Source organism: Lipophrys pholis, assembly GCF_963383615.2.
Source record: "Lipophrys pholis genome assembly, chromosome: 19".
Classification (NCBI taxonomy): domain Eukaryota; kingdom Metazoa; phylum Chordata; class Actinopteri; order Blenniiformes; family Blenniidae; genus Lipophrys; species Lipophrys pholis.
In genome coordinates this window covers 13,827,450-13,854,192 of record NC_137647.1, presented here as the reverse complement: position 1 = coordinate 13,854,192, position 26,743 = coordinate 13,827,450, and the positions used below count along the sequence as shown (strand labels likewise).

The 26,743-nt window shown below is 41.4% G+C and overlaps 1 protein-coding gene across 1 annotated transcript; it reads left to right on the top strand.

The window, feature by feature from the left end:
• The first annotated feature begins 18,233 nt into the window (after positions 1–18,233).
• Positions 18,234–25,688, top strand: notum1a (notum, palmitoleoyl-protein carboxylesterase a). The gene is made up of 11 exons (XM_080487096.1): positions 18,234–18,806; positions 21,503–21,555; positions 21,678–21,773; positions 22,122–22,182; positions 22,266–22,324; positions 22,403–22,505; positions 22,616–22,807; positions 22,916–23,013; positions 23,128–23,275; positions 23,531–23,578; positions 23,687–25,688. Exons 1-11 carry the CDS (start codon positions 18,478–18,480, stop codon positions 23,988–23,990), a joined length of 1,491 nt encoding a protein of 496 aa, XP_080343222.1. The 5' UTR covers positions 18,234–18,477; the 3' UTR covers positions 23,991–25,688.
• Positions 25,689–26,743: the final 1,055 nt, after the last annotated feature.

Genomic DNA, 26,743 nt, shown 5'->3' with positions numbered 1-26,743 from the left:
TTATTGGAAGGAAATCAAAAAATGCGTTTTCTTTTTTGTCTCCCCTTCTTATTTCTACCCACAAAATTACATTTGGGCAATAAAAATGTTTATAAGTTAGGTATATAAATGCTTGGGAATAGCACTTTGCGACTATTTCTAAACTTGCTCGGGGCTAAAATAACAACATGAAAAGACACATGAATCAGTAAAAATAATGCTCCGAAGGAAAATAAAACCTTGCTCTGTTTCAAGTAGCTATTATGAAGGCACAGACAGCTGTCAGGAGAACTATTCCACGTGTGTGACTGCAGCGAGAGGCTGGCTGAAAGAGGCCATAAAATCATGATGAAGCACTGGCTTTTAGCAGCGTGAAGTGATGCATGACAAAATCACGAGAGATACTACGATTATGGTCTGGTCAGCTAACGAGGAAGACCTGGCAGATTTAGACAGTGAAGGTATTAATCATCTTTAGTCCAGTCTTTTACAGAGTCCTTTTTTGGTGAAATGCCCTTATTTTACTCTTTGTTGAAAGATAAATAGAATGTTAATACTCCTCACATGTCTGAAAGCTAAAAAAAAACATAAAACAAAAAAAAACTCACTCACCAGGAGGCAGAATTGTGTGTGTTTGGCCTATGATGGACCGGTGACCTGTCCACAGTGAAATCCTCCTCTTCCTATTGTAAACTGGGATTGGCTCTAATTCCCCTCTACCCCGATTGTACGACAGAAGAACACATTTTACTATAACACATTTCTTGGGAGAACTAGTTATACAGCTCAACATTAGGCTGTGGAGACAAACACTTATTAACAGGGTCTCTTCTTGTCAAATATATTTGGGAGACACTTGTACCCACTCCTGTAGTCTGTTTTCTCTCTGTCTCGCACCTTGGCTGTGGAACTGAGAGTTTGTCATCTGTAGTTCCTACCACAATCAGTGTGCAGCATGTTGATGCTGTCTGTTGCTTTTTTGTTATTCTCTTTCCGGTTCTTTTCTCACTTACCAACTCCTAACCCCGACCAGATGAAGAGGATGGCCTCCACCTCTGGGTCTGGTTCTGCTGGGGTTTCTTCCTTCCCGGTGTTGTTTCTGCTTGAGATGAAGAGTAACATTGTGTTGGTCCTGAGAAAAGCATGTGAAGAGTCACTTGTAAACTGTTATTTCATTAGCGTGTTAAAAAATGTAAAATAAAATTTATTGTTGTGTTTCATGGTATGTTCTAGTATGGATATATACAGATATATAGATGTATACACTACTGGTCAAAAGTTTTAGAACACCCACATTTCTAAACAATAGTTATTTATTGCAATTCAAGTTATTGATGTCTGATTGGATAGCTTGAAATGGTACAAAGAGGATCTGCCTGAGGTAAAAAAAAAAAAAAGGTATGGTCACTCAAAACTGGAAAATAAAGTACATTTAAGAATTTTAAAAGAGGGCCTTTTCAAGAAACAAAAAATGGGTGAACAACTTCAAGCTGTTCTGCAGCAATGGATGGTTGATCAAACCTTGGAAGTTGGTGTGACTAATTCCTACAGATGTCCAAACTTTTCTGGATTACCCCCTCTTGTCGAGTCGAGTACCACAATGTACTGCAGACAGTAGTGTGTTGCTGTCAAAATGGCAAAAAACAAAACAAAACAGCAACTCAGAAAGTGAAACTCTGACCAGGAAGAGGCCTGGCAGACCCAGAGCCACAACAAAATTAGAATACAGGTTTCTGAGAGTTGACAGCTTGCATGAGAGACGACTCACAGGGGAACAGCTTCAAGCACAGATAAATAGTGGTCGTAGCAGTCTCAGTTTCAACTGTGAAAAGAAGACTTGGACAGGAACAGTTGCAGCAAGAAATGCATTTTTGAGACATTAGAATGAGAGAAAGAGGATTTTCTGGGCCATGAAACACTGCTGAAGACTGGAAGAAGGTATTATCGAATCTTGAGTTCATCACGCAGGATTGCTGTACACCATCAAGAAGGATAAAAAGGATGTTTCCACGGTGTGTGACAACAATTATCAAACATGGAGGAGGAATGTGATGGATACAAGGTTGTCGACTTGCACAGAGAGAGAGGAACAATGAACCAAAACCACAGGATTCCGCAGTGTCAGAACATACGTCCAAGATAGGGCAGAACTAGATTAAGAAAAATAATAATAAATAACAAGATTGTCAATTTGAAAACAGCAGTCCAGCAGTCTTCACATTTAAACCCCATTGAGCTGGTTTGAGATTAACTGAACAAGAGAGAGTTGAGGAACTGACAAGTGCCACAGATGTATGGGAACTTCTGCAACAGAGTTGGAGCAGCTTTCTGAAGAACATTCAATTTCCATTGTAGAAAGAACACCATGAGTATGCTCAGCTGTTATATATGCCAAAAGAGGCTACTTTGATGAGTCAAAACTTCAGAAAGCATTTTGGTTTATAAATTGTTCCCATGATTTCTTTTGTTGTACAAAATGTTTATTTGTTCTATGCTTTCATTTCAGATGGCAATGAAACATTAAACTGAATACATTTGTCATTGTTTTGTCGTCACGGGTTAATCTATTGAAACCTGCCTGCCATTGCAAAACAGTACATTTATGAGGGGCACTCATTTTAAACTACATCAACCCGCAGGAGTGCGTCGATATCACACGAGAAGGTGCAAATGTCCCTTTTATTGCTCAGCAACACATCAAGGAGAAGTTTCATGAGACAAACTGTCCTCATCAGGGACTGTATTCAACCGGGGAATGAATCCGATGTCTTCTTTGAAGGCAGATATTTAATCCCCATCAATAGTGAGATTCTAAGAGAGAAATATAAAGTCATCGAGGGTGGACAAGTAACAGTGGAGGAAACAGGTTAATTTATGCATCTGCTTTTCAGAAAGACCAATCCTTCTTCTTCTCCTTTGATAAATGTATTGTATCGTCATGCTAGACATACTTCACAGTGGTAGCAGGGGGTGGAATGAATAATCTCTTCTAATCTTCTTAATCTTGGATGGGAAAAGTCACCAGTTTTGTTCAGCACCTGTTAGAGAGAATTACGCGTTGAGCTATACTTCTTCGCTTTGTAGTCTCACCACTTTGGGCTCTGAGAAAGTGGTTTCATCTGATCCAATCACAGATGAGAAACAGACGAGCAGTGACATAGTGACACCATTGCAGAGGAAAAACAGACACGTTCTCACTTCAAAGAGCCCGGGGGGGGGTGCTTTTAAAAATCACACCGGCAATAAACTACGACAGAAGTTCATCGCTTTTCCACAACATGAAAGGGATTTTCAAAGTTATGTCTCCTCCAGCAGTTGCCTCTCCCTGACCCGATTCTACCCCTAAACAAAGTTCATATCGGTGGAGGGGCTGGTGGCGTTGAGGCTTGTTTACATGGGAGGCGTTGCCATGGGAGCGGTCAAATTATTTACATTTCAAAGACAGAGGACAGCACGCCACTGTACGGTGTAGGGAAGAGGGAAAGAGGAGGCCCTAAATTTTAAACTTGTACTGCCTACAAATCAGAGGAACAACCTAATGCTGCTTCTTTTCGGGTGTCTTTCATGCTCTAGTGGAGTGACAGAAACGTACAATAACAAATACTTCATGAAGACTTGAGCTGATCGTGGCACGGTAATGAATTATAATCCCAGAGACAGAACCCTCCTCCCTGGCATGACTAATTGAAGTAATCACAGATGTGAGATGAAAGAAGAGCCCTGCCCTGTCGGCTCTTCACTGACTCCAACAACATAAACATGAAAATAAAGACAATACGAGAAAAGTTATAGAGTTACACACAATGTGCACAAAATGAGAAGAAGAGGTGGAAATAACCACACCTTTTGACATCTCCACCTGAGGGACGTCACCCCATGTTATTTGACTCTCCTCTCATCAAAGGAAGCAGCAGACACGTCAGAAGAAGGGTACTTACAGGACAGGAGACACATAAGAAGACCCAAAGTACCAACAGTGCTGTCATTTTAGTTTCAGTGCGTGTGAGGCCAGAATCCATGGCTCATGTGGGCCATGTGTCTGTTTTGTTTGCACACCAAGCTGTCACAAATCAAGAACGAATAAGCCGCAGAAGATGGAGGCGAAGGTGACAGGTGACAGAGGCTGCATTCGGTGGCTGTGACTGAAATTAGAGCTGACTCATGAGCAGTGGCAGCGCCCTCCTGAGGTAGATGTCTGAAACTGCCTGACCCAAGTCAGACCCGTGAGTTTCACCAAACATGAACTGGAGCTGTTAGGGAAAGCAGCCAAAAGCTGCTGATAACTGGCTTGGAATAGGGTTTTTTGTTGTGTTCCCATGTGGAAGGCTTGAGGGAATCTTCTTTTTCAGTATGTGTGATTTGTCAGAGTTAAAGTTTGTAAATAAATAAATAGGACATTAAAATGGGAAATAAAAAAATGTATCAAAAATTTTATTAAATCAAAAAATGTCATATCCAACCCTGACTGTGTATTTCATTTCATTTCACTGTTGGAGTTCTTTGATGATGCATCATTAAAACTGAGATTAGGAGGTTGAGACTTCCTAAACACCTCATAATACCTGATGGCCGCGAGGTGAAGTAGTAAAAGCTTTCACTCTCTCACATCGACAATATCTTCATTTTGGATTGTGGCATAGAGGCCGGTCGGTGTGGAGTTTGCATGTTCTCCCCATGTAAAATGTGTAGTATGTTTGGTCAAGCAATGTTGAGGTACTCCCGAGTCAGTTCAGCACTGTCACCATCACGGTAACAGTTTGTGATATAGTTAAACACAACCAGATTGAGGATGAACGTTTTTGGTTGATACATTTACAGATGACTAACCTTCCAGCACTCACTATTGAAATGTTAAGATCACAGCGCCCTAAACTAATTTATTGACACATCCGGGAAAACGCAAAGCACCCAGAGCTGTGCTAGGCTTTATTGTTTGCTTTTGGAAAGTGATCACCAACTACACGGCATATTTCTTCCTTCATTAAATATAGTTTAACTTAAAGTTTGCATAGTAGTATTGTGTAGTTATTGGTCTTTTTTTTTATGTGCTGCATATCAGCTTCATTCTCAGACAAATTCATTATAGGATGATGTGAACTGAATCTCATTTGGGTGTGAAATGAAGTGCACTGAAGTAAGTCTGAAGAACCGCCAATCATTTCTGTGTTTTACCCCGGTGCATTCCACAGCTTCCTTTGATTCCTGCCTTGTATATGTGGCACTCGCAGTGTACCGAGTAAAAAAAAAAAAAAAAAAGAAGAAAAATTAGAGGTGAAGATGACAAAAGCATTCTGCAAATTACAAGGCTTTGTGCTTACTATTCTGAGCTCGAACATGACATTCAGTTCAACGGCATTCTTCTCCTTTGGCTTTTTCTTTTCTGCAGAAAAAAAAAAGGGCACAGATGAAAATACCACAGCCGACTGGAAGTCCAGAGAGAAAAAAAAAAAGAAGGGCCGTAATTATAGCCGAGGATGAAGAGAGAAAGTGAGTCCCAATCAGAACGCTCATCTGCTCATCTTCATGTGTCCCTCACATGAGTGTGTGGTAAGCTCTGGTATTGTTTTGCAGAGCATGTCAACAGTCATTTCAGTAATGACTATATATCAGAGTGTTGTGTCTTTAATGGCATCTTCTGAAGACATAAATTGAGTCACTCAGGTTGATCCAAATCAAACGGGACCATATTATCTTTACAAGGCTATTGTGCCAGGGTTAATCAGCTATGACAGTCTGACTCGCAAGCTGAAAGCATTCTGAATATTTACAAAGGTTTACATTTTCATGCATGTGACAATGGATACTATGCACGCATTTTTGTGAATGTGATGTTAAGTCTGCCATCTGGACACAGATGAAAATGGACTGTCACTTTGACTAAATACTTAGCTCAAAGATAAAAGAACATCCGCAATAACAAATCGGTCTTTGTGCTCTCCCATTACTGATGTATGAGTTGATTGATGGCTGTTAAAGTCAGTACTTTCATTCTTTGATTAATCCCATCTTTTTTCCAATAGACATTAGCACGCTGTTCCATTGAGAAAAGCTCAAAGGGTTTTGGTTCTCAATACATTACTGGGTGAACGTAAATGTTATAGCAAATACTATAATGTATGTTATGCATGTGTGGTTTGAGGAATGTGCTTATTGAATGAGATGATCAATGCCACTTTTAATAGTATCCTAAAATGTTCTGCAAAAACACGAAAAAGCAAATGTTTCCTCGATTCTTTTAAATCGTTTTATTTCAAAGTGCTGGGCGGGCCTCCCCTGGCGGGGGGGCACCAGAGAGCTTCAGGGAAGGAAAGAAAAATCTAAGCATCGGGGATTGCCTTTGCCCAGCATGAGTTATTCCTCCGATTTCAGAAAAAATAATGACAAAAGGAAAAGTTGGGAGGCTGAAACAGTTTTTTACTTTGTGAAAAAAATTTTTTTTAATTGTGCGAGCTTGGGAGGCACAATGCAGTTCAAGTGCTGTGAAGGGGCTTTAAAAACGCCTGCCTTGGTTCACATTTCTTCAAATATATATATTTGAGCTAGTGGTGGGAGCAAACACCTTGACTGCCCACTTTGAGTACCTTCAGAAATGAAATGATACTCTGTAAATTGTAAATCACTGTGTCCTTTGAGAAACTCTCAAGGCCACATTAATATGACTACAAATAATTTTTTCTGCTCAAATGCTGTTTAGGATTATTGATTCATAAATCTTCTGTAATTTGGATTCTAAGAGGTTCAAATATCATTGTGGTGCAGCTTTGATGGAGAAGTCATGTTTGGCCTTGGCTATGTGGTACCTTGCCTGCCTATCTGCGTGAGTTTGTGCAACATGCACGCACACACGCACGCATGCACGCACGCACATGCACAACGCATGCACACATGCACGCACTAAAATGCCTGAGCATCATTGTGTTTCCCTTCGGGCTCAACCTCCTGCTCTCAAGTAGATATCAAAGGCCTGCATTTACAGTTATCTCTGCTTGGCTGCGCCACGGAAGTAATCATTGCAGGTCAGGGGTCAGCACTCTGGCCCAAGACAGAAAAACAAGTGACTGACGTCGACTTCAAAGGGAAGTGATCTTCTGACAGACTGTTGTTTTAGCCGGGAACTCTGGATATCATAATCAGGAGGGTGGAAAGGGACAGTAAGAGCAGGGCAGTGTGTGGAGGGACGGATGAGGGTGGGTGGATCAGTGGTGTAGGGGGGACTTATGAAGCAAAGTAGATGAGGGAAAGACTACCTTTGAATAATTAGAGCCAACAAGATCAAAGAACGAGCTCAAGTTTGGTCTGCTTAACCTCCGTAACACAGAAACAAAGCACCCCCCAAAAAAGTGCCATTTTGTGCTGTCCTGTTGTTATTTCTCTGGTTTGCGAAACCCAAAACCATGTTAAACATAATGGAAAATATTTGAGGTCTTTTCTTATTAACCAAGAACGGCTTTGATGTTCTACGTCTTTATTTGTTTTAGAAGAAGAAAGGGAAGGGGCAATATGGCATGCGAGCGATCTTTTGGAGAGAACACGAAAAAGGGGGGAGGACTGAATGATACGAGAGCAAACCATGTTTGTTCATTCTACATAATCAATTAAACATCATTATCAGTCCTTTCAAGACCACTGACATCAAAGACCAGCAGGAAATGATCAAAGTCGCAGAATTTTGTTTGAGCGCTGCCCCCTTCCTCTGCTACTGTGTTCTGCTCTGCAACAACTTCACTGATGCTGCTTTGAGCTGATATGACAAAACGTCTTGCTTTCTGTAATTCTCATTTTATACTGGCACCGCAAAGACGATAGACCAATTGATCCAAACATTCTGCATTTAATCTGTTTTGTTTTTAGCTTTGCAAAAACCAAAAACCAAAGAATGATGGAAATTATAGCCTTTGGCAGAAAGGCAAACTGAGAACATAAAACAGCATTGTGAGAGTACAGTGGGTATTATCCACACCACTTTAATTTCATCCTGCGTGGGGTGAAAACTCTCCCTGTCCGTCAGCTTTGACAAATGTGGGACAGGGCCACTTTAATTACCTCAATTTGTACTGTTTTGCAACAGGTTAAGTGGAAACAAATTATTGTTTGCTTCACAGCATCAGGATGAGACGTTCAGCTGTACAGACCAACTCTTGTTCAACTTGTCAGTGAAAAACTGGAAAATAAATGTGCTCAGTGTCGTTGCTTTTTGACCCGTAGCTGTGCAAGGAAGTTCAAAACAGCATTTCATCTAAAGGCCCAAACCACAGGCCATCTCAAGTGTACAGATTCAGCAACTGGAGACTTTAAATGCACAGCAGCATAAGAAGAAGTCCATTTAGCTCACTGGAAGTAAAAACAAGAGGAAAAGTGCACGAGGGGAGTCACTCGTGAACATCCTGTCAAAAAAGAAGCATGCGGGTGGTGAGGCATCAGGACGGCCATCAGGAAAGTCAGTGTTTCAGGGTGGTCAACTGAAAAATGGGAGAGGTCAGGAAAAGAGTGTAGGAACTTTTCAAGGCCAGGACTCATCACCATATTACTGCATCCTTGTTGGTCTCGAGTTTCCAAACAGGTGGGAGGCCATCAAGCCACATGACTAATCTAAACCACTAACATTTAGTCTGTCATCGCCCTTAGGTCTGCTTCACCTCTGAATCAGAGCTGGCAGAGCTGCAAACTTTTCTAAATTGGCCTTTTTCTTCATGTCGTAGACTCATTTCACTTGTCTAAAACACAGCCTTGAGTCCGCCTGATGTTGTTGTGTCGGATCTCCATGGTGCAATATGGACCAGTTAGCTTGCTTCATTTTAACCGGGTCCAAGTCTGTTTTTGAAAATAAAGCCCACACTTGTCCATTAAGAGTTTTATACAGCAAAGAATATTAACAACTAAAGTGGTGTGTGTAGCATTGTAATGACCAAATAAACAAATACTCTTGGCAAATACACGCTTTTGGTCACAATCTCAAACAGGGAATCTTTGTCTGAACCAACAGGCACAAGCAGTAAGCCAGATAATCTGCTGTGTAAACTTGTCAATATCACTCCAGTTGTACAAGACCTCGGTGTGGCCTTGCTGTAAAGGTTCTTAGCTGGCGCGCAGAAGGGACATTTGATCTAAAGCCCGAGCGGTGGTCTGTTTTTTCTGTAGCAATTCACACACATACACATTCATTCACACGCATAGGCATACTGCTGAATCATGCCAAAAAAGCTATTTGATCAGCGTCAGACCCGGGAGAGGTGACGTCCCATCCGATGGGATTCACACGCTCCCCGCTCCTCCACACAAAAGGGCAGAACAACAATATTATGGCGTCCGCTGAGTGCCTACCCCCCAGTAAAAACATTTCTGTGAGAGTGGGCTTGACCTACCTCTTTTCTAGTATAAAAACACAAAGCTGAGTGTACTCTGACAGCTGCTGCCCGGGTGCCCTGTGGAGAACAGAAGGAGAGCTTTGAAGATCTTGACCTTCTGGAACAATAAAATGCCATCATCAAACACTCTCCTGAGGCCGGCTGCTGACCCACACATCCAAGTGTCCGCTTGAAATAATTCATATAAAACTGTAGGGCTCACTCTGTGTTTGATGCTTGCTGGATCACCGAAGATGTAGATCGAGAGTCATCTGAAGATCCTGACAGGCAACATGTGGAGGACAGTTCACCCGTGCTGTTAAACTATGAATCATACCGCTTTGTAATACTTTTGTATATTGTCATATACCCCATTATGACTGTGTCTCAGTTATATCCATTTGTGCAAAATGTGTGTTGGCCATAAGATTAGCATTAATCACCCGTTTAAATTCCTCCAGATGTTACATTTATCAGACAAGGCATCATAGCACCTATGTGCTGACAGGGTGTCATTTAACAGTTACAGCTAATTTGCACTCCATTACAACCAGTGTTGGAAATTATGTATTACTGCAGTTTCACTCTCTTTGGTAGTCATGTGCAATTTGAAAAAATTACAAAAGTACCTTCTACAAGTAATAACAAAATTACTCAAATTTAAGGCTACACAGTTGTTGAAGTGCTCTCTTGCTCTCTGTGCTGCATCAACTGCAGCTTTTCCTCTTTAATGAAGAGCAGCACTGTTACATGTTTACCAAAAATGCTCACAGGAGGACCGCCGTCATCATTAATCCTTAAATTTAGTCATTCCTCCCTGTAGCAGCATGTAAAAAGTCTTACTGTGAGCACTGTCAATGTGACATTCACAGCCCAGCGGTGATTTGTCACTGTGATGTTAGCAATGTTAGTTTGATATATAACGAATGTTGCAGTTTTTTTTTTTTTTTTTCCCTTGCCAATTTGGTGGTGAGTTCAGGTCATAAATCTGTTTCATTAAAGGCAGCTGTGTCTCAGTTGGTACAGCATCTTCCGATCCTATGGTTGGCAGTTTCGTTCCCCATCTCGCCCTGTCAATGTGCTGCAGTTACCTCAGGAAAAACACAGAGTCCCAATTTGTTCTCCCATTATAAATTGTACATGATCTTCAAACCTGCAACAACTGACTGAATCAGTTAACAATAAACTGGCTCAGGGAATTTGTCACAGCAACACTTAGATAACGCGTTAGGTTAATCAAAGCAGACATTTAAAAGTAAAACAAAACAAAACATCTGTCACTTTTTGTATGAGGCATGTATAAAAACTCATGTGGAAGATGTTATGGATTATGGTTTTCATCACTTTGAGTGAAAATTCCGTATGGATGTAAATTTATTGAAAATGTTTGAGATGGATCACATTTTTTGTTTTGTCAAAAAAAATATAAAAATATTATTAACATTCCCATCGTGATCTCAGACAACACTTATTAATCATTTTCACCCTTGCAGATCAAACAAACAAACAAACAAAAAACAAACAAACAAAAAAAAAAAAAAATATATATATATATATATATATACTGTGTTAATTTGGTGTATTTGGATTTAGTTACTCATGGACTGACAGAAACAGTCCTGGCTTCCAGACTTTATACTCGGTGGAGTTTGTGGTTGCGTAAGTTTTAATGTGGTTCGGGAACATCATTAATCTTTTAGCTCAACTCTTTAATGGAAAGCCAATGTTTACCCAAATAAAACTCACCCTTAAAACTTCACTTAATAAAAGAGAAGTAATCACAGATGAAGATTAAGGTTTAAGATATTCAAAGAAAAGACAAAACTATTTTTTTTAATTTTTTTTTTATTTGAGAATTGAGATTAAAGTTAAAACGTCAATATCAATTCTCAGGAACAAAGCCCAAGACCAATAAGCCAAGATGGTATGACGACACAAAGACCCAAACCCCTGTGCTATCTATTATGTCAAAGAAGTATGATGGCTTGAAGAGGAAAAGTGACTCTTCAGCTTCAAGTTCAAGGTAAAATCCCAATGGGATTAGAGGAAGCATCACTTTTTACCACCTTGAAAGAAAACTCAGAAGGCTCTCTTTCCCACATTGAGTGAGACAGAAGTTCAAACTGTTAAAGAACGGAAGGAATAAAGTTTTTCGTACTGATCTCAGCTCAAGTGCTCTCAGCATATCCACATATTAATAGTGTAATTTTATACAGAAGGCTTCAGTTAAAATAAAAAATAAACAAGTCTTTGATCCCATAACTCCACATTAGCATAACTGGCAAAAGGTGTTGCAGGGCAGAGATGCCAGCTGGGTCCGTCTGCTCATCGAGCAGAGGTCTGCAGGCCTTCTTCCTCCGTCCACATGTTGATCTTTACAGGGCACTCAAGAAACTGGTGTTGACAGCCGAGATTTGAGGTCAAGAGGGGGCCAGGGGTCAAGCACTTCCTGCTGACATGAAAGCACATCCAAGCACACCTTGCTCTCGGTATTTGTTGTCAGCCCCACTGACCATCTGCATCTGTACCTGCATAATCTGGGGCTCATCGGGCCCAAACAAAAGCCATGTGTTAATTACCTTTGAAGGTGTAATGACTTCAGGGCCGCAGCCGATCTTCATCTGGTTTCAAAGCGAGGGCCGGAGAACAGGTTACGCTTCAGACATGTTACAGTTGTCCTGTCTCTACCTGCCTTCCCTGCTTTCATTTCAGAGGCAAAACAGCGTCTTTTGGTCTTCCCAATACTCCCCCGTATCAAAGGTACATGACCACTTCACTCTCACTTGTGTGGACTCCTAAATGAGTAAATTAAGGAGAAATTTCAGACACATGAGAAACAGGACTACACCTGCCCTCCAGATGTGACCGCATTCACTTTGATGGAATTTCATCTTGTTCTCCCGATGTTTGGTCCTAATTGTTTTTGTGCGCTTCGCTTTAGGAGGAATACTTGACACTTGACAATAACTGCAATGTTTTGTTTTTTTAATATACATCCATCATTTTCTCAGTTTACAGAACTAAAAGTGATGCGAAAACAAGAACTGGAGTAAAATTACTGACAGAGTGACTGTATACAGATAATATTTATCACAACTTTTCATCCCCAAATATCAAGAATGTGAATAATTATGAAAAGATCAAAACTAGATCAACTTAGCAAAAGGTGCTGGTAGCAATTCGCTCATTAGTCATCACGAAAACAAGGCGATGTGTCCCAGGCAAAGGTTTTTTCTTTTGCACTCAGTGAGTAAAGCCTGAGTAACACTTTCTTCTTCCCACAAATGACCACCTTCTTCCTGCCACAGGAGAAAGGGAAGTGGGTGTTGTATATTTCCAAACAGATACATTACAGATACAACCGCAGGTGAACTCTAGACCAAAGATGAGAACTCTGTGGGATGACACACACAGATTTCAGTGACCTGGATGGCTTTTGCAGGAAGCGGCTCTCTGCCTCAGTTAAGTTGGTTTTATTGTATCTCCGTCCGTGTTTCTACTGAGATCACACAGCGATACTGCGAGCGTTTGTAAGGGGAGACACACTCTCGCATCTGAATACATCAAAGAGAAGCGCGCACTTGGCAGCCACATGAGTTATGTACTGTCTCTCCCGCCTCAGCCGCTTGAAGATATGCAGTCATTCTCTACATCCTCTCGGCTGAGAATAAACAAACACGGTTTCTAATCCTTTGAAATGTTTTCCCCTTTTGAAAATCCTAAACTCGAGTTTCCAGTCACAGGATGGTCAGGGGTGCGCCAACACCTCTCGATCCTCGAGGGCATCCACAGGAGAGACTGTATGATGTGGGGAGACGAGCCCGCCTGCCCCACACTCACATACAGGTGGAGTCACACAGTGGTCCCGTGAGGCTGACGCTGGGCAGAGACACAACATTGCTGGTAGAGAAGGCGTTTATAAATATCCACCTCATGCTACAGTTTCCTTGGTTTCCTCCAAAAGCAAACACTTCAGGTTCCACCTTGTAATTTATCATTGCTCTCTTCCCATGGAGGGAAAATCAAGGGAAATGAAATGTTGAGTTGAAAGATTAGAGTGTGAACACTTGTCTTTATTTTCCATTTTGTCTCAGCGTGTTGTTAATATTTATTGGGCTGGTTTCTTAAATATTGCTAAACACACACAATTAAAGAACAGTTAAAAAACAAACAAACTTGCCCTCAGTGTTTTTCTTCCAAGGTACAAATACTGAGTGTCCTGTTAGCTTCGAACGCTGTCAACATGCCACACAAGTTAATGTGTGTCTCAGATGTGTGTTCCTTTCATTTTGAAAGTGAGGGTGTAAAGGCGGGACTGATGATTTCAGATTCCTGGGAGAAAATTCCCAGGCCTGGAAGAGCCCGTGGAAAGTAATCAAGTAGCATAGTGATGTCATTCTGATGAAAGGCAGCCTGTCAGACTGTTGGCAACTATGGGTGCTCTTTGGCATAGGCCACAGCCCACTATACACCAAAATATGACATCAAAGCAGGTACCAAGCCAGGCCAAGAGGCTGGCACTGATCATTGTCTTCTTTGATTACAGTAGCCTCTTCTTCTCACCGAGAGGATAAAAGAAAACGGCTGCTTGGTGTTAAAAGAGTGTCAGAAATAATGAGGTACATACCAAGCACTGATGGTGCCCCAGTGGTTCAGTGGACTGAAATGCTAACTGTGTGCTCACAACATTGTGGGACGACTTTCTCAGGCAAGGAAATGCAGTTCATAGAGCTCTCATGGGATATTTCTGCATTCACATCTTGTGCTCGGCTTAATTTTTGTCTTATAAAAACCAACCAAGGGTTGAACCACATCAGATTTCCCTTCTTGTTTATTATTTATATTTTAAAACACATTACAAGAAAAACCCTGGTTGTTATCAAGACTTCCTACCACACATCTTTTAAAGCCTACAGACTTAAACAAACAGCTTCAAATACAGCTCTCATGTAATTGAATAATGAGCACGTTTTACAGCTGGGTGTGGACTTCAAAAGAACCTCCCCATAGAGACTGGCAGGTTAAAGGACAAAAAGTGAATAATGTGTTACTGCTCTACTGTCATGAACTGTAATAAGGGCCTTTCCATGTCCTTTGGCAAATCTGTGGCATAAATAAACATTTATGAGACTGAAGGCCCTGATTCTCCTTCTGTCTCAGCAAAGATGAGAATAGGCGTGCGGGCAGGAGACCTGTCGCCTCTCTGATGGTAATAATAGCAGGTCTTGACTGGTAATTGGTCTCTCTTCCCTCCTTCCTCACTACCTGGTAGAGGGCATTGCAGAGGGTGATTCAGGCCCCAGTCATGAATGGAAAACTCCTCCAGAAAGGCACACGCTCACGTACTGGTACCTCCAACACAGCCTGGTCCACCTCAGTCATCCTCCAGTACACAAACACATTCCTACACACATGCAGGCACACACGCGAGACACGCATGTGCCCCCACGCTGGCGGACACAAACATCCATCATGCTTAGTTTGAAAGACCTGACAGGACTGCTTACAGGCAACAACAGCTACTCTGTGGCCATCATTCTGAGGAAAGATCAACAACAAACAGCTGACCTGTCAACTGAACTATTTGATTACCACTTGGTGCCAGCGAGACCACTAACGCAAGCTGTCCTATCTTAAAAAGAGTTCATTTTTATCAAACAGGGCATCATCTGTAACCAATAGAAGGTCTTCTCTTACGAAATGAGAGCCTGCTCGACAGATGTCTCCTGCCTCTCTTACTCTCTCTCCTACTCCCCATTTACATCCACATCTTAGATGGCACCTCTTGACTTAAGTCAGGATCAAGGCTGTTTACTTATTCTCTGGGTAATATCAAGAACATGTGGTGGGGGCACATGAAAGGAGCTCTACTGTGCGTTAACACCAAAAACCTCTGTACATGTTTGTTTTGGGTTTTAAACAATAGCTTCAACATGAAATTAAGGGGGCCTGCTTCCGGAGGTTTGCCTCAAGGTGACACAGAACAGAAGCTCGAGGTTTTCACAGAGGCAGATCAGAGCTCTTTGACATTACTGCTACATCAACTTGTGAACTAAACTGTTATTATGGGAATATGTATGAAAAAAAAAAACACTTGACGGGCAATAAGCAAAATGTGGAAATATGGAGAAATCTCTTGTGAAAAACATTCAGAGGTGAAATTACAATTCATTATATACACATTTTCTGAAGGTTCAAACAACTTATTGACAGACACACAACACCTGAGTTGTATCTCCTACGTTTCCCATTCCTCTATTGTCCTGGCGTGGAACAGATTTCCACACTTAAGAACTTTGTGGCATAATACTACTAAACCCAAAGCTTTGCTGTTGTGACCTTCATGGGATTACTGTGCTGCAGTTGAGTGCCACAATAACTAACCTGCCATCATATGTTTCATGTCGGGACTATGTCGTTGTGTGTGCTTTGTGTCGGAGAGAGTGACAATTTAAAGGAATTTTTTAAGAAAAAGAGCACTTCTATGAAATATAAAGGTTTTATAGATGGTGATCTCTCCTTTGTTCTTCCAATGAGGACCTCCACCTGTTTCTGATGATGTGAGCCAGAGCCTGTCCCTTTCAAGAGGCTGATCCCTCCTGATCTCTTTGATGTAACCTGACCTAACAGTTCCAACTAGCAGGATTTGATGATCACGGATGGACCTTCAACAACAGCATGTGCAAATCAAAACTAACAGGCATGGGGAGATGGACGACGGGGATGTGTGAGCAGAGCTGGCAGGCTGTGCAGACAAGAGAGGGCTCACTGAGCTATGATGTGTCTAAACGCCATCCAGGCAACGGTCACATGATCAATTCTGCCAGCCCAGACTTAAGCAGTAAAACCTGTGGATCTGTGAGGGCACATGCAACTGATCGGAGATGAAAGACAAGCTTTGACTTTCACAGGAGGCCTGGAGTTAGGGCGGGGGGCTACGGGGGCACTTCTGAGGGACTGCCATCAGAACAGCTGGGTCATTTTCAAATGACCTAATTCTGGGATTAATCCATTCAGACTTGCATGGTTAAAATTGTGTCCATGCTACAGAAAGAGGAATGCCAGGCAAAGAAAAAAAAAAAAAGAGTAAGAGAATTACTGGTCAATGCCAGAAAGGCTTAGTGCGAAGGGTTTGAACAAGGTGCACTGTACAGAAAAAACCCCACTGTGCACAAACGGTAGCAGAGGAGCGTTTCCAGAGTTTTATCCAACCTCATGCTGTCAAGGTTAGGTCACTTTACAACAGAATCCTTTATTCTCTCTCTGAATATGAGATCCCTCAAAGTGCGAGCATCTGCAGCTCACACATCTTCGGTCAGAGGACGTTTTAACGCCGGGGCATCTCTTCATAGTGTGTCAGAGGCCAGTGTCCATCTGTGAGTGATTTAAGGGTTACATTTTTGAGGATGACGTGTGATAAAACGGCGAGGTATGGGTCAAAGTGACTTGACTCAATCTGTGACAGAGCCTCTCCTCCTGGGCCCTACCACATGTTTTAATCTATACAAGCATCTGTTTGAAGTTCCCAATGAATACCATCCGTCCTGCCAGTGACTTCATATCCATCTTACCTGGCTATCCTTTAGAGCGCTGATTAAACGTGGCATTCAAGTCAATAGGTTTGTGCACTTGTGTCGACATTTTCAATGGAATATGTTAACGTCTTTTTTTACGTATACAAAACAATGAAAACATCTTCATTACACAGTCAACTCATTTTAAACAAAAGAGATCCATCTGACTTCTAGAGTTGAATGAGTTAATCTTCAGTTTTTTTCTTCTCAACAATGTACCATTGAAAGATTAAGATTTGTTCCCCCGTCAGGGATTGCGCCCCTATGCATTGTAAGTTTACGGAGTGAATCAGATCTGCATCGCTTTCTAATCCTGCCAAACTAATTTATGATTAGTTTACATTTGCAAAAAATGTGAGCAAAATCGGATTTAAAAAAACAACAACAAATAAAACAATCCTCCCCAAAATAGGCAGACAAATGGTGTGGAATTGAATATTAGGATAGAAATCCTTGAAATGTCTACACTGGTAAAACTAATTGGAATTATGGCATCAGTTCACATGGTCAAAAGTCACCCATACACCATCCAGAAGTCTTACCCAGACAAATGATTGTTTTCGCCCCATGGGGTGCACTTTAACTTAAATGTGTCCTTAAAATGAAAGGTTGTTCGAGGGAAGTCGAACTGAAGCGTAACAAGGCATTCCTGTGTTAAAAAGCTGGCTTTCCATCAGGATGCTCTGCTCAACTGAAAATATACAGTAGAGCAGGAGGGTTTGGAAGAGACTGAAGTGCTGAAGAGGGAGGGAGGAGGCGAAAAGAGGGGGAGAAAGAATGATGGTTGCTTTGATCTTTGGAGGATTAAGAAAAAAAAAAGAAGAACAACAACAAAAAAGTGTTCACGTCCTGTCTTTAAAAGTGTAACTCAACATGTCAGCACTGAAACTATTTGTGATAGAGAAGAAGATTATCCGATTAACCCTATCTACAAAGTTGGCCACAGAGGTGATAAAAATAATAATTATATAAAGATAAAATTATGTAAAAATGCTAAATATTAAAGTACATTCACACTACTTTCGTTTTGTTTTTGTTTTTTTCTCACTTGCTTTTCAAACAAGTGCGCAACAAGATGCGTATTCTCACTTCATAAATTTGTAGTGGAATGGGAAATGGGCATTTCAAGGCCAATAAAAGCCACCACATCAAATAAAACATTGTGGATCAAAAGAACCAACGCATGGACATTTTTTTCCCTCTATAAATTAAAAAGGGGGTAGTCAGTCTGCCAGGCTTGATCATGCCCCGAGTCCTGCCCCACGCCAGCGATTGGCTGGACGGACACGCAAGGGGGGAAAGTTTGAATAAAATACAAGCGCATGGCACCAGTGTTGTCGTTCAAGCTTGTGCGCTTGGTCCAGACGCGCTTCCAGATAGGTGGGCAAAGAGTTAAGTGCGCACTCATTCAAACTCTGTCAGAAAAATCAACGTGACTTTGCCTGATCGTAGAGGACCTTTTTGATTTTTAGTTTACTTTAAATTTGTGGAGTTTGCGTCTTTATATACTCCTTTCAGCAGTGCCAGGAGAGATTTCTGCGTCATTGAGAGTACTTTTACATCCGAAAAAGGGACGTTTGATGTCTAAGATGCCAGCGATCAGACTCATTTCATCACTGCTGCTCCTGGCGCTCGTGCAGTCCGGGGCTCTTTGCGCACGGAGGTTCCGCGGTGGCCGCAACCCTCAACCGCGACGCGCACCACCTCCTCCCACTTACCGGGGTGACACCACGGAGAGCTTCCCCCTGGATTTCACCGCGGTGGAGGAGAACATGGATAACTTCATGACACAAGTGAAAAATCTGGCGCAGTCCCTGTACCCGTGCTCGGCGCAGAAGCTCGACTATGACATGAAGCTGAACTTTTTGGAGAACGCGTCAGTCACCTGCAACGACGGAAGCCCCGCGGGGTATGTACCGACGAGCTCTAAACAGGGTGTAAAGTATGACACACATGTGAATAGATCACAGCAGGTTGAGGCGGTGTTTAGGTAAAGCTGTTTTTGTGCGTAAAACAGGCACAGTCCGTCCCGTCCTGCATGGCATCATGCGTCATGGCCAGATGACAAACATGTTGATCCGCAATCTGAAAGCATTTGAAACCGAATCTGTAATTAAAAAACAAAAAACCAAAACACTTCTTACCAACCCTGAAAATTAATACTATATGGACATTTTTAAATCGAAACATGCGCTTGGGCTTCCTTGTAGGAGATAGACAGCTGCTTTGCGTCAGCCGAGCGTGAAATTTGCGGATAGCCACATGGCCTACGCTTCATTTCCTTTGCTTCAAATTAGAATGCAGAATTTGCTTTGCAGAAAGTCTTAGTTTCAACTTTTCGGATGCCCGCCCATCTCTTTCTGTGCATCTCCGTCTCTCTCTGATGATTGTTGGCAGCTCTTCTGTTGACTTGAGACTTTTACAGCAGTTTAACACATTGTTGTCTTCCACATAACTGTACTGAGAAAACAAAACAAAACAACACAACAATTTATGTCAGTAGTCTAATCTTTTTTTTTTTTTATTGGTCATACCGGCCCAGTTCGAATATTGCATTACATATGGGGTAAAAACTACATTTATTTACAATGATCTGTTGTCATCTCAAGTAAATGTATTATTTTAATGCAATAAATGCTGCACCATTCTCTACAAAAGAGGGGTAGACAATAGGACTTGGAAAAAAAATAATACGTGTAATCCTTTCTATTATATAATGGATAAACTATAAACAAGCTTGCAGCTTCTGCAAGAAATGTGGTTACAAGTTAGACTGAAAATATGGATACACTTTGGTTGGTAGTTTGTAAAAGTTGCATGAAAACATCAAATGTATTTTCTCTTGTGCTGTAAATCGTAAACATATTATAGTGCATGATGAGAATAAGCTTTACCACAATGAACCCGCATGCAGTTTTCTTGTAATACATGGGAGCACATGTTGGTATTATTTGCAGTTCTCAGTTACATATTTGTTGTGTTAATGTCCCATGAGCAGGTTTTGATAATTGTGTCATTGTGTGTATTATCTGAGAGCAGTTTGGTGATGGATCAACATGCCTGAAATGGGGTTTGATATACATGTCACTTTATGGATTTAGAATCCCGTCTAATTCCTGCTAAACCCCAAAGTGCTGGTTACATAGCGGAATCCGTTACTAAAGCTTTTAGCGCTTTAGAGCCGCAGCATGGAGACGAGCATAGGGAACAGTGGCAGATGGCCTTTTCATTCACTGTGGCTGTTATCAGTTAGGATGCTAATCCATGCATTTTTCAGAGTGGCATTGTAAACAGTTGCACATACATATATTAAAATGCAGTGTAAAAAAAAAAAAGGCATTCACAGGGGAAGGAACAGTTGAACTGTGATTCATCTCCTGGTGATGCACTTGCTAGAGTGAGTGCTTCACGTTGCATCTTCCCTGCTTGCTTTATTTCACTTGCCAAGCCTGCCTTCTTTGTTGTTTGGAAATAAAGTGCCTCGCCTTCAGCCCACAACATTCACTGTGATTCGCAATAGTATAATACATTAACCGCAGCCATAGTGTGAGTCAGCGCAAACAGTCCAGAGCTTCTGCCAAGTCTGTTTTCCTTAAAGCCACTGCAATGTGTATGGCCATCCTTTGAGTCACTGGTATTGTGGAAAGGCTAGTCACTGACTTGCAACAAAAAGCACTAAAAAAAACCAGCATCCTATATTATCGGTGCTCACTTGAAGGTTTGTTGTCTCAGATGACTAAAGCTTCATTAAACAGGGTTAACATTTGTTTGCAATTATGAAGTTTTTTCCATTTTTAAAATCAAACAAACATCCTGTTGAATAAAGACTGATGATGCCTAACAGTTTCATGATTGTATTGCCCTCTTCTGGATTTTCAATACACATTGTCTCTTTGCATTGTTAACGTTTCACACGCCCAGCCTTGAACAAAAGATCCTTTTAATTCACTTCACCTCAGTTCATCAAAAGGACACAATCTCGATGGCATGTGGGCCCTAATGCGAACATCTACACAGCCAAACTACAGTTGCCTTGTTTCTCATTCATTACATTGGATAGAAACCTTGTTGTTCAGACTGATGAGCTCATAGTGAAGATATGATGGTACATCACCTATGTTCAAAGAAAACCACGTACAGTAAACAGGATAGGGGACAGCATGATGTTTATCACTCTTTGGATTACTGTGTCAGTTTTGTAGATGCAGGATTGACAGAGAACCTCATTGTTCTCTTCCGTGTGCTCATTGGATTTGTGTTGGCAAAAATCTCTCTTGTGCTGTTTCTCCTCTCACCTTATAGAGATGGTAATCAACAAACCAACAGCACGTTCTTGTTTAAAAGTGATGGTGTCATGTGTGTTTATGTTTTCTGCACGGATACCATCACTGATATAGAGAAATGAGGGTATTACTTTTCAGTGTTTCATCTCATCTCTCTCGGAAAGAACATGCATCATGTCAAAGTTGTGGAATGAGACCGTATCTCATGCTTGAGCAGATTTGGTGTCACGTGAACAGAAAAAAAACTAGACCCATATTTACAATTTCTATGTAATATTTGCACGATGGCAAACAATTTCTAAGATGTGTTTCAATTTTCCAGGTACTACTTAAAAGAATCCCGAGGCAGCAGACGGTGGTTGATATTTCTTGAGGGTCAGTATTTTTAAAAGGATCGAATTAATTTCATTACATTTATAAAAGGAGGCTTAAGTAAAACGAATATTTTATCTATATCTGTGAGATCCAAGTTGTGATGCCTGTGTGTCTGTGTCCAGGTGGCTGGTACTGCTTCAACAAGGAGAACTGTGATAGCCGATACGAGACCATGAGGAGATTGATGAGCTCCTCCAAGTGGCCCCAAACTAAAACAGGTGAGCTTCAACTTGTTGGCATACTTCAGTGCACGTCACTCTAGCTGTGGCCCGTAGCAAACCGCGACCACAAACTGGAAAACATCCGCAGATACTACTTATATGTCTCAGCAATTAAAAGGCTCAGATGTATTTGTGTTCATTTATAGTGTTATTACGACACACACCCGGTCATAATGCTGCTGCGGTGCGGTGCTACCTGGCGCCCACTGCTATAGGAACAGAGACGCCTCCCTCTGTCATTGCACTGTAATAACTGTAATCCATGTGGTAATGATGATGAGTGAGTAGAGGATGTGTCTGGGAGAGCCAGGATGGCTAATGATACATGTCAATGTGTCTCTGCAGGCACTGGGATCCTGTCTCCACTGCCTGAAGAAAACCCTCACTGGTGGAATGCCAACATGGTGTAAGTTCACTTGTGTTTGCGTGCGCAGTGATGCTCAATTAGTAACCGGGGCGAACAACATTAACTCTGTGTCTGCTGTGCAGGTTTATTCCCTACTGCTCCAGTGATGTGTGGAGCGGTGCTACAGCAAAGACAGAGCAGAGTAAGACTTGAATTCTCACAATCACAACATTATCTCTCCTTAAGGTGAAGCTATTTTAAACTTCTCCTTCATTACCAGGTGGCTATGCCTTCATGGGCTCGCTGATAATTCAGGAGGTAGTGAAGGACTTGCTCAGCAAAGGTCTGGACACTGCCAAGGTCCTCCTATTAGCGGGAAGCAGGTATGTTCATGTGTGAAACAGTGGTTTGAGGATTCAAATTGCAAACTTTCAACCTCTAATTCTGTGGTTTTGTGTGTGTTGATTGGTATGTGTTGTATTTCTGTGCACAGTGCCGGTGGTACCGGGGTACTGCTGAATGTGGATCGCGTGGCGGAGCTGCTGGAGGGTCTGGGATATACTGGGATACAAGTGCGAGGTCTTTCTGACTCGGGCTGGTTCCTGGACAACAAGCAGTACCACTGCACGGACTGTGTGGACACTGTCGGCTGCGCCCCCACCGAGACCATCAAGAGAGGCATCAAGTAAGGAGGAATGACGCAGGAAAAAGTCACACTGGAGTAAATTACTTTGGTCATGTTGTTAATGTATGCCAATACATCCTGTTTGCACCTTTTTATCTTATCTATCAGGTATTGGGGAGGAGTGGTACCAGACAAGTGTAAACAAACCCATGAAGGAGAGGAATGGAACTGCTTCTTTGGTTATAGAGTTTTCCCATCAATAAAAAGTCAGTCGAAAATCTACTTCACTTCAGAAAAAACTTGTATTGTCTTTGTATCTGTTCCATACTATGGGAGCATACCAATGTATTTCATTCATCTCTTTGATTGTCACCGTGCAGGCCCGGTGTTTGTGGTCCAGTGGCTGTTTGACGAGGCCCAGCTGACAGTGGACAACATCCAGTTGACTGGACAGCCTGTGCAGGAAGGCCAGCTGCGTTACATCCAAAACTTGGGCATTGAGCTGAGGAACACGCTCAAAGATGTCCCGTAAGGAAATGTCTATGTGATTTATTGGAAGATTCATAACGATAAACTACAAGAAAGCAGAAAAATACAGTTTTGTGCTCATATACTGGCCGTCACCATTATTACTTTCTCAGTATGACCATCCAATCACGGAGACACAGACACGTTCGCTCATCGTATATTTTAAGGCAATTTTAGCCCCAATAAATATATTCTATTCACTCAATGCAGTCTTAACAACTCCTGCTCAGCTTTAAGCTCATATCTCTTTTTCAGGGCCATGTTTGCTCCAGCGTGTCTGTCGCACGAGGTTATCACCAGAAAGTGAGTACCATTTCATGTGTGGAGACTCTTGTCGTTGTCATAGAAAAGGCTCACAGATGAGACTTTTCCACCCTTGAGCTGACAGCGCCCTCTTGTGTTGTGCTGCAGCTATTGGATCGATGTGCAGGTCAAAGGTACCTCCTTGCCCCGAGCACTGCACTGCTGGGACCGCAGCCTCCACGACAACAGGAACAACAAGGCTCCACCCAAAGGCTGCCCCGTGCATCTGATCGACAGCTGCCCGTGGCCCCACTGCAACCCCACCTGCCCCACCATACGAGACCAGTTCACAGGGCAGGAGATGAACGTCATCCAGTTCCTCATGCACTTGGGCTTTGACGTGCAGAAGATGGCCCAGCAGCAGGGAATGGACCCCAGCAAGCTACTGGGCATGCTCAGCAGTGGCAGCTAAATTAAAAAAGAAACAACAACAACAAAAAAAAAAGAAAACAGGACAAAGTAAATCAAAGTCTCTCCAAGCTAAAACCGAGCAGAGCTGACTCTGCATGCCTGATACCTCTAACTACCAATCCCGCTAGATGACTCATTGTAACTATAGCCTATTCCTGTCTGACCTCCTCTTCACTTTAGTTCAAACCTCAGTCAAGACAGGGGCTCAGATTTGTGTCCCTTTTCTTCATATCTGGTGACAAGTACAGGGACAGCCTGCCATCATAGCAAAACACAACTCTCTGCTATTCTCCTTTAAATCACTCTTTTGCTTTGTAAAAGAAGAAAAAAAAATATCTCGAATGAATGTAATCCAGTTTTAAGGATGCTCATTGATGTTTCGTTTGGTCATTTTCATACCTCCGTATGAATAATATTTAGTCAATGTTAAGAAAGCAAACCCAAATCTACAATGAAGTAAAGTCGCTGTCTTTGTTTTTAAGTAATCAATATACATTATATTAAGGTGCAAGACTGTTTTGTGATTGATCCTGTAGACAGCTCAACACAAATGGGCAGAAACAGGCGAATAAAGTCAAGAGAAAAGCACTGGATCAGGAGGGAAACTTTGCTATTTTCTTCTAACTAAAGTAAGACCCATAGAGACAGCGGACACCAACACTCTGATCAACTGGCATATATGAGACAATGCCAGCTGGAATAAATAAAACACTGTTTACTTAGTTAAGCTACTGAAGACACTAACAGATATCCGTCCTTAGTCCTTGCTAATGAAAATAGTTGAAAACAAATTCTAAACAAACTAGTGATACAAGACAAATTACATTTTCTAACAATAGCAGTGTTGGAGTCTGACTGGCATTCTGTGATTTTCAATGTCTAGTTGTCAGTTGAATTTTAAAAATTGAGTTCGGTGCTAAAGAGAACTTTGAAATGCTTCATCAAAAGCCACACACACACACACACACACACACACACACACACACACACACACACACACACACACACACACACACACACACACACACACACACACACACACACACACACACACACACACACACACACACACACACACACACACACACACACACACACACACACACACACACACACACCACAGTGCCAATGCTCCCAGTCTATACCTCTTTAAAGGCTTCGTTGTCAGCAGACGACTGTTCAGACCCGACTGAAGGGTTCATAATCATATCAGATCTGTCTTCGGTCACCTCAGTAGTTCAGCAATCCTCAAACCAATGCAATGAACATTTAAAGGGAGACAAATATTGTGTTTTGTATATTTTTTGAGTATTTGTATAGGTTCTTTCGAGTGTTCACTATTGTAACTCCCTTCTTATATTTTATAATAGAGATCACTTTTTAATATAATGACAATGTTGTATGTAATGATGTCTTTATAAATGATGTTTTTAAAGGACCTCTATTTCACATCACATCAGAAAAGGAAAAGTATTACTAATTGTAATTTTATTCTGTAACATATTTTTTAACAGAAAAAAAAGTCAAGCTACATTGGTAATTTCCATATTTATTTTGTTATGTAAATCATATTTATAAGTGCTATTTTCACAGAGAAGTGATTCTTTGTAAATTGTAAATACATTGCTGTTTTTTTTTCCTTTGTGTTAATTGCATGTCTTTGTATCAGATCCAGAAGTAAAGACACATTACAAGTACTACAAAGTAAATACTTTGCAGTCTCCTTATTGCTTTTACTGTAATGATCAACATCAGTGACAGCACAAGTGGTGGTGAGATGATATGCATGAGCCCAGGTGTGCTACATTTCCCATACAAGGACCAGCAGAACATGTTTGTTTGACTCCATGTTTGCTGGGTGGAAAATACCAAACAAACAAACCAACAGACATTAATGAAATAGGCCGAAACTGTACTTTGGTTTAAAGTGAGAGCATTTGGAGAAAATATGTAAAGACCACATTGTCTGTTATAAATGCTGCTATGGTACAGTCATAACATGTTCTAATATTTTTGATTCTGCAAGTTTACGAATGAACCGCGAGCATTCTGTGCAGTTTGATAGACCATTGTCGTTTTAAGGTTTTCAGTTATCGTAAGTACTTTTTCTAATATTTTGGTCAATGACTATTTAAAATAAAATAGTTTGTTAAATCAGACATTGATTTAGTGACAAAATAGCTCAATTCAGGTCAGGAGATGCTCAGTATTTCTGTATCCATGACTAAGATTGTATATTATCTGTTGGACTCTAGTTTTACATCAGTTTGTTTGATGGTTGTTTCCTTGGTTTTATTCCATTTATCAATTTATATTTTACCTTAAACACTAAAAATAAGTAATTTTACCTTCCTCTTATTAATAATATGGCCAGACTTTAAATGGAAATGAAATGGATACATGTCATCTCCCATCCAGACCCAATGAAGGTTACTGTGTCCACTGACAAACTGGGATCAGAAACTTCAAAGTTTGGGAAAAACAGCAGTCATGATGTGGCGTCAAAGACAATCATGCAGGGTGAAGCATGATAAAATCAGAAAGGGCTATGAGTTAATGGTATGCATGTTGGCTATCTTGTGACACATGGTTCTCTTATTTAAAACAAGAAAACAAAAGGAAAAAGAAAGCAAGAAAACAGCATCTAATACCCAATAGGGTCTCGCCCAGCTCTGCTTGGGCTCGGACCGAAATGACTTGCTGTGGTGACCCATAAGCTGAATAAACACTTCTTCAATAGGGGGAGAGTGGTAT

Coding starts and splice junctions, on each gene's coding strand:
- notum1a (XM_080487096.1), top strand. CDS start 18,478: ATGTCTAAGATGCCAGCGATCAGACTCATTTCATCACTGCTGCTCCTG. Junction 22,808..22,915: donor ACCATCAAGAGAGGCATCAA/GTAAGGAGGAAT, acceptor CTTATCTATCAG/GTATTGGGGAGGAGTGGTAC. Junction 23,579..23,686: donor CACGAGGTTATCACCAGAAA/GTGAGTACCATT, acceptor GTTGTGCTGCAG/CTATTGGATCGATGTGCAGG.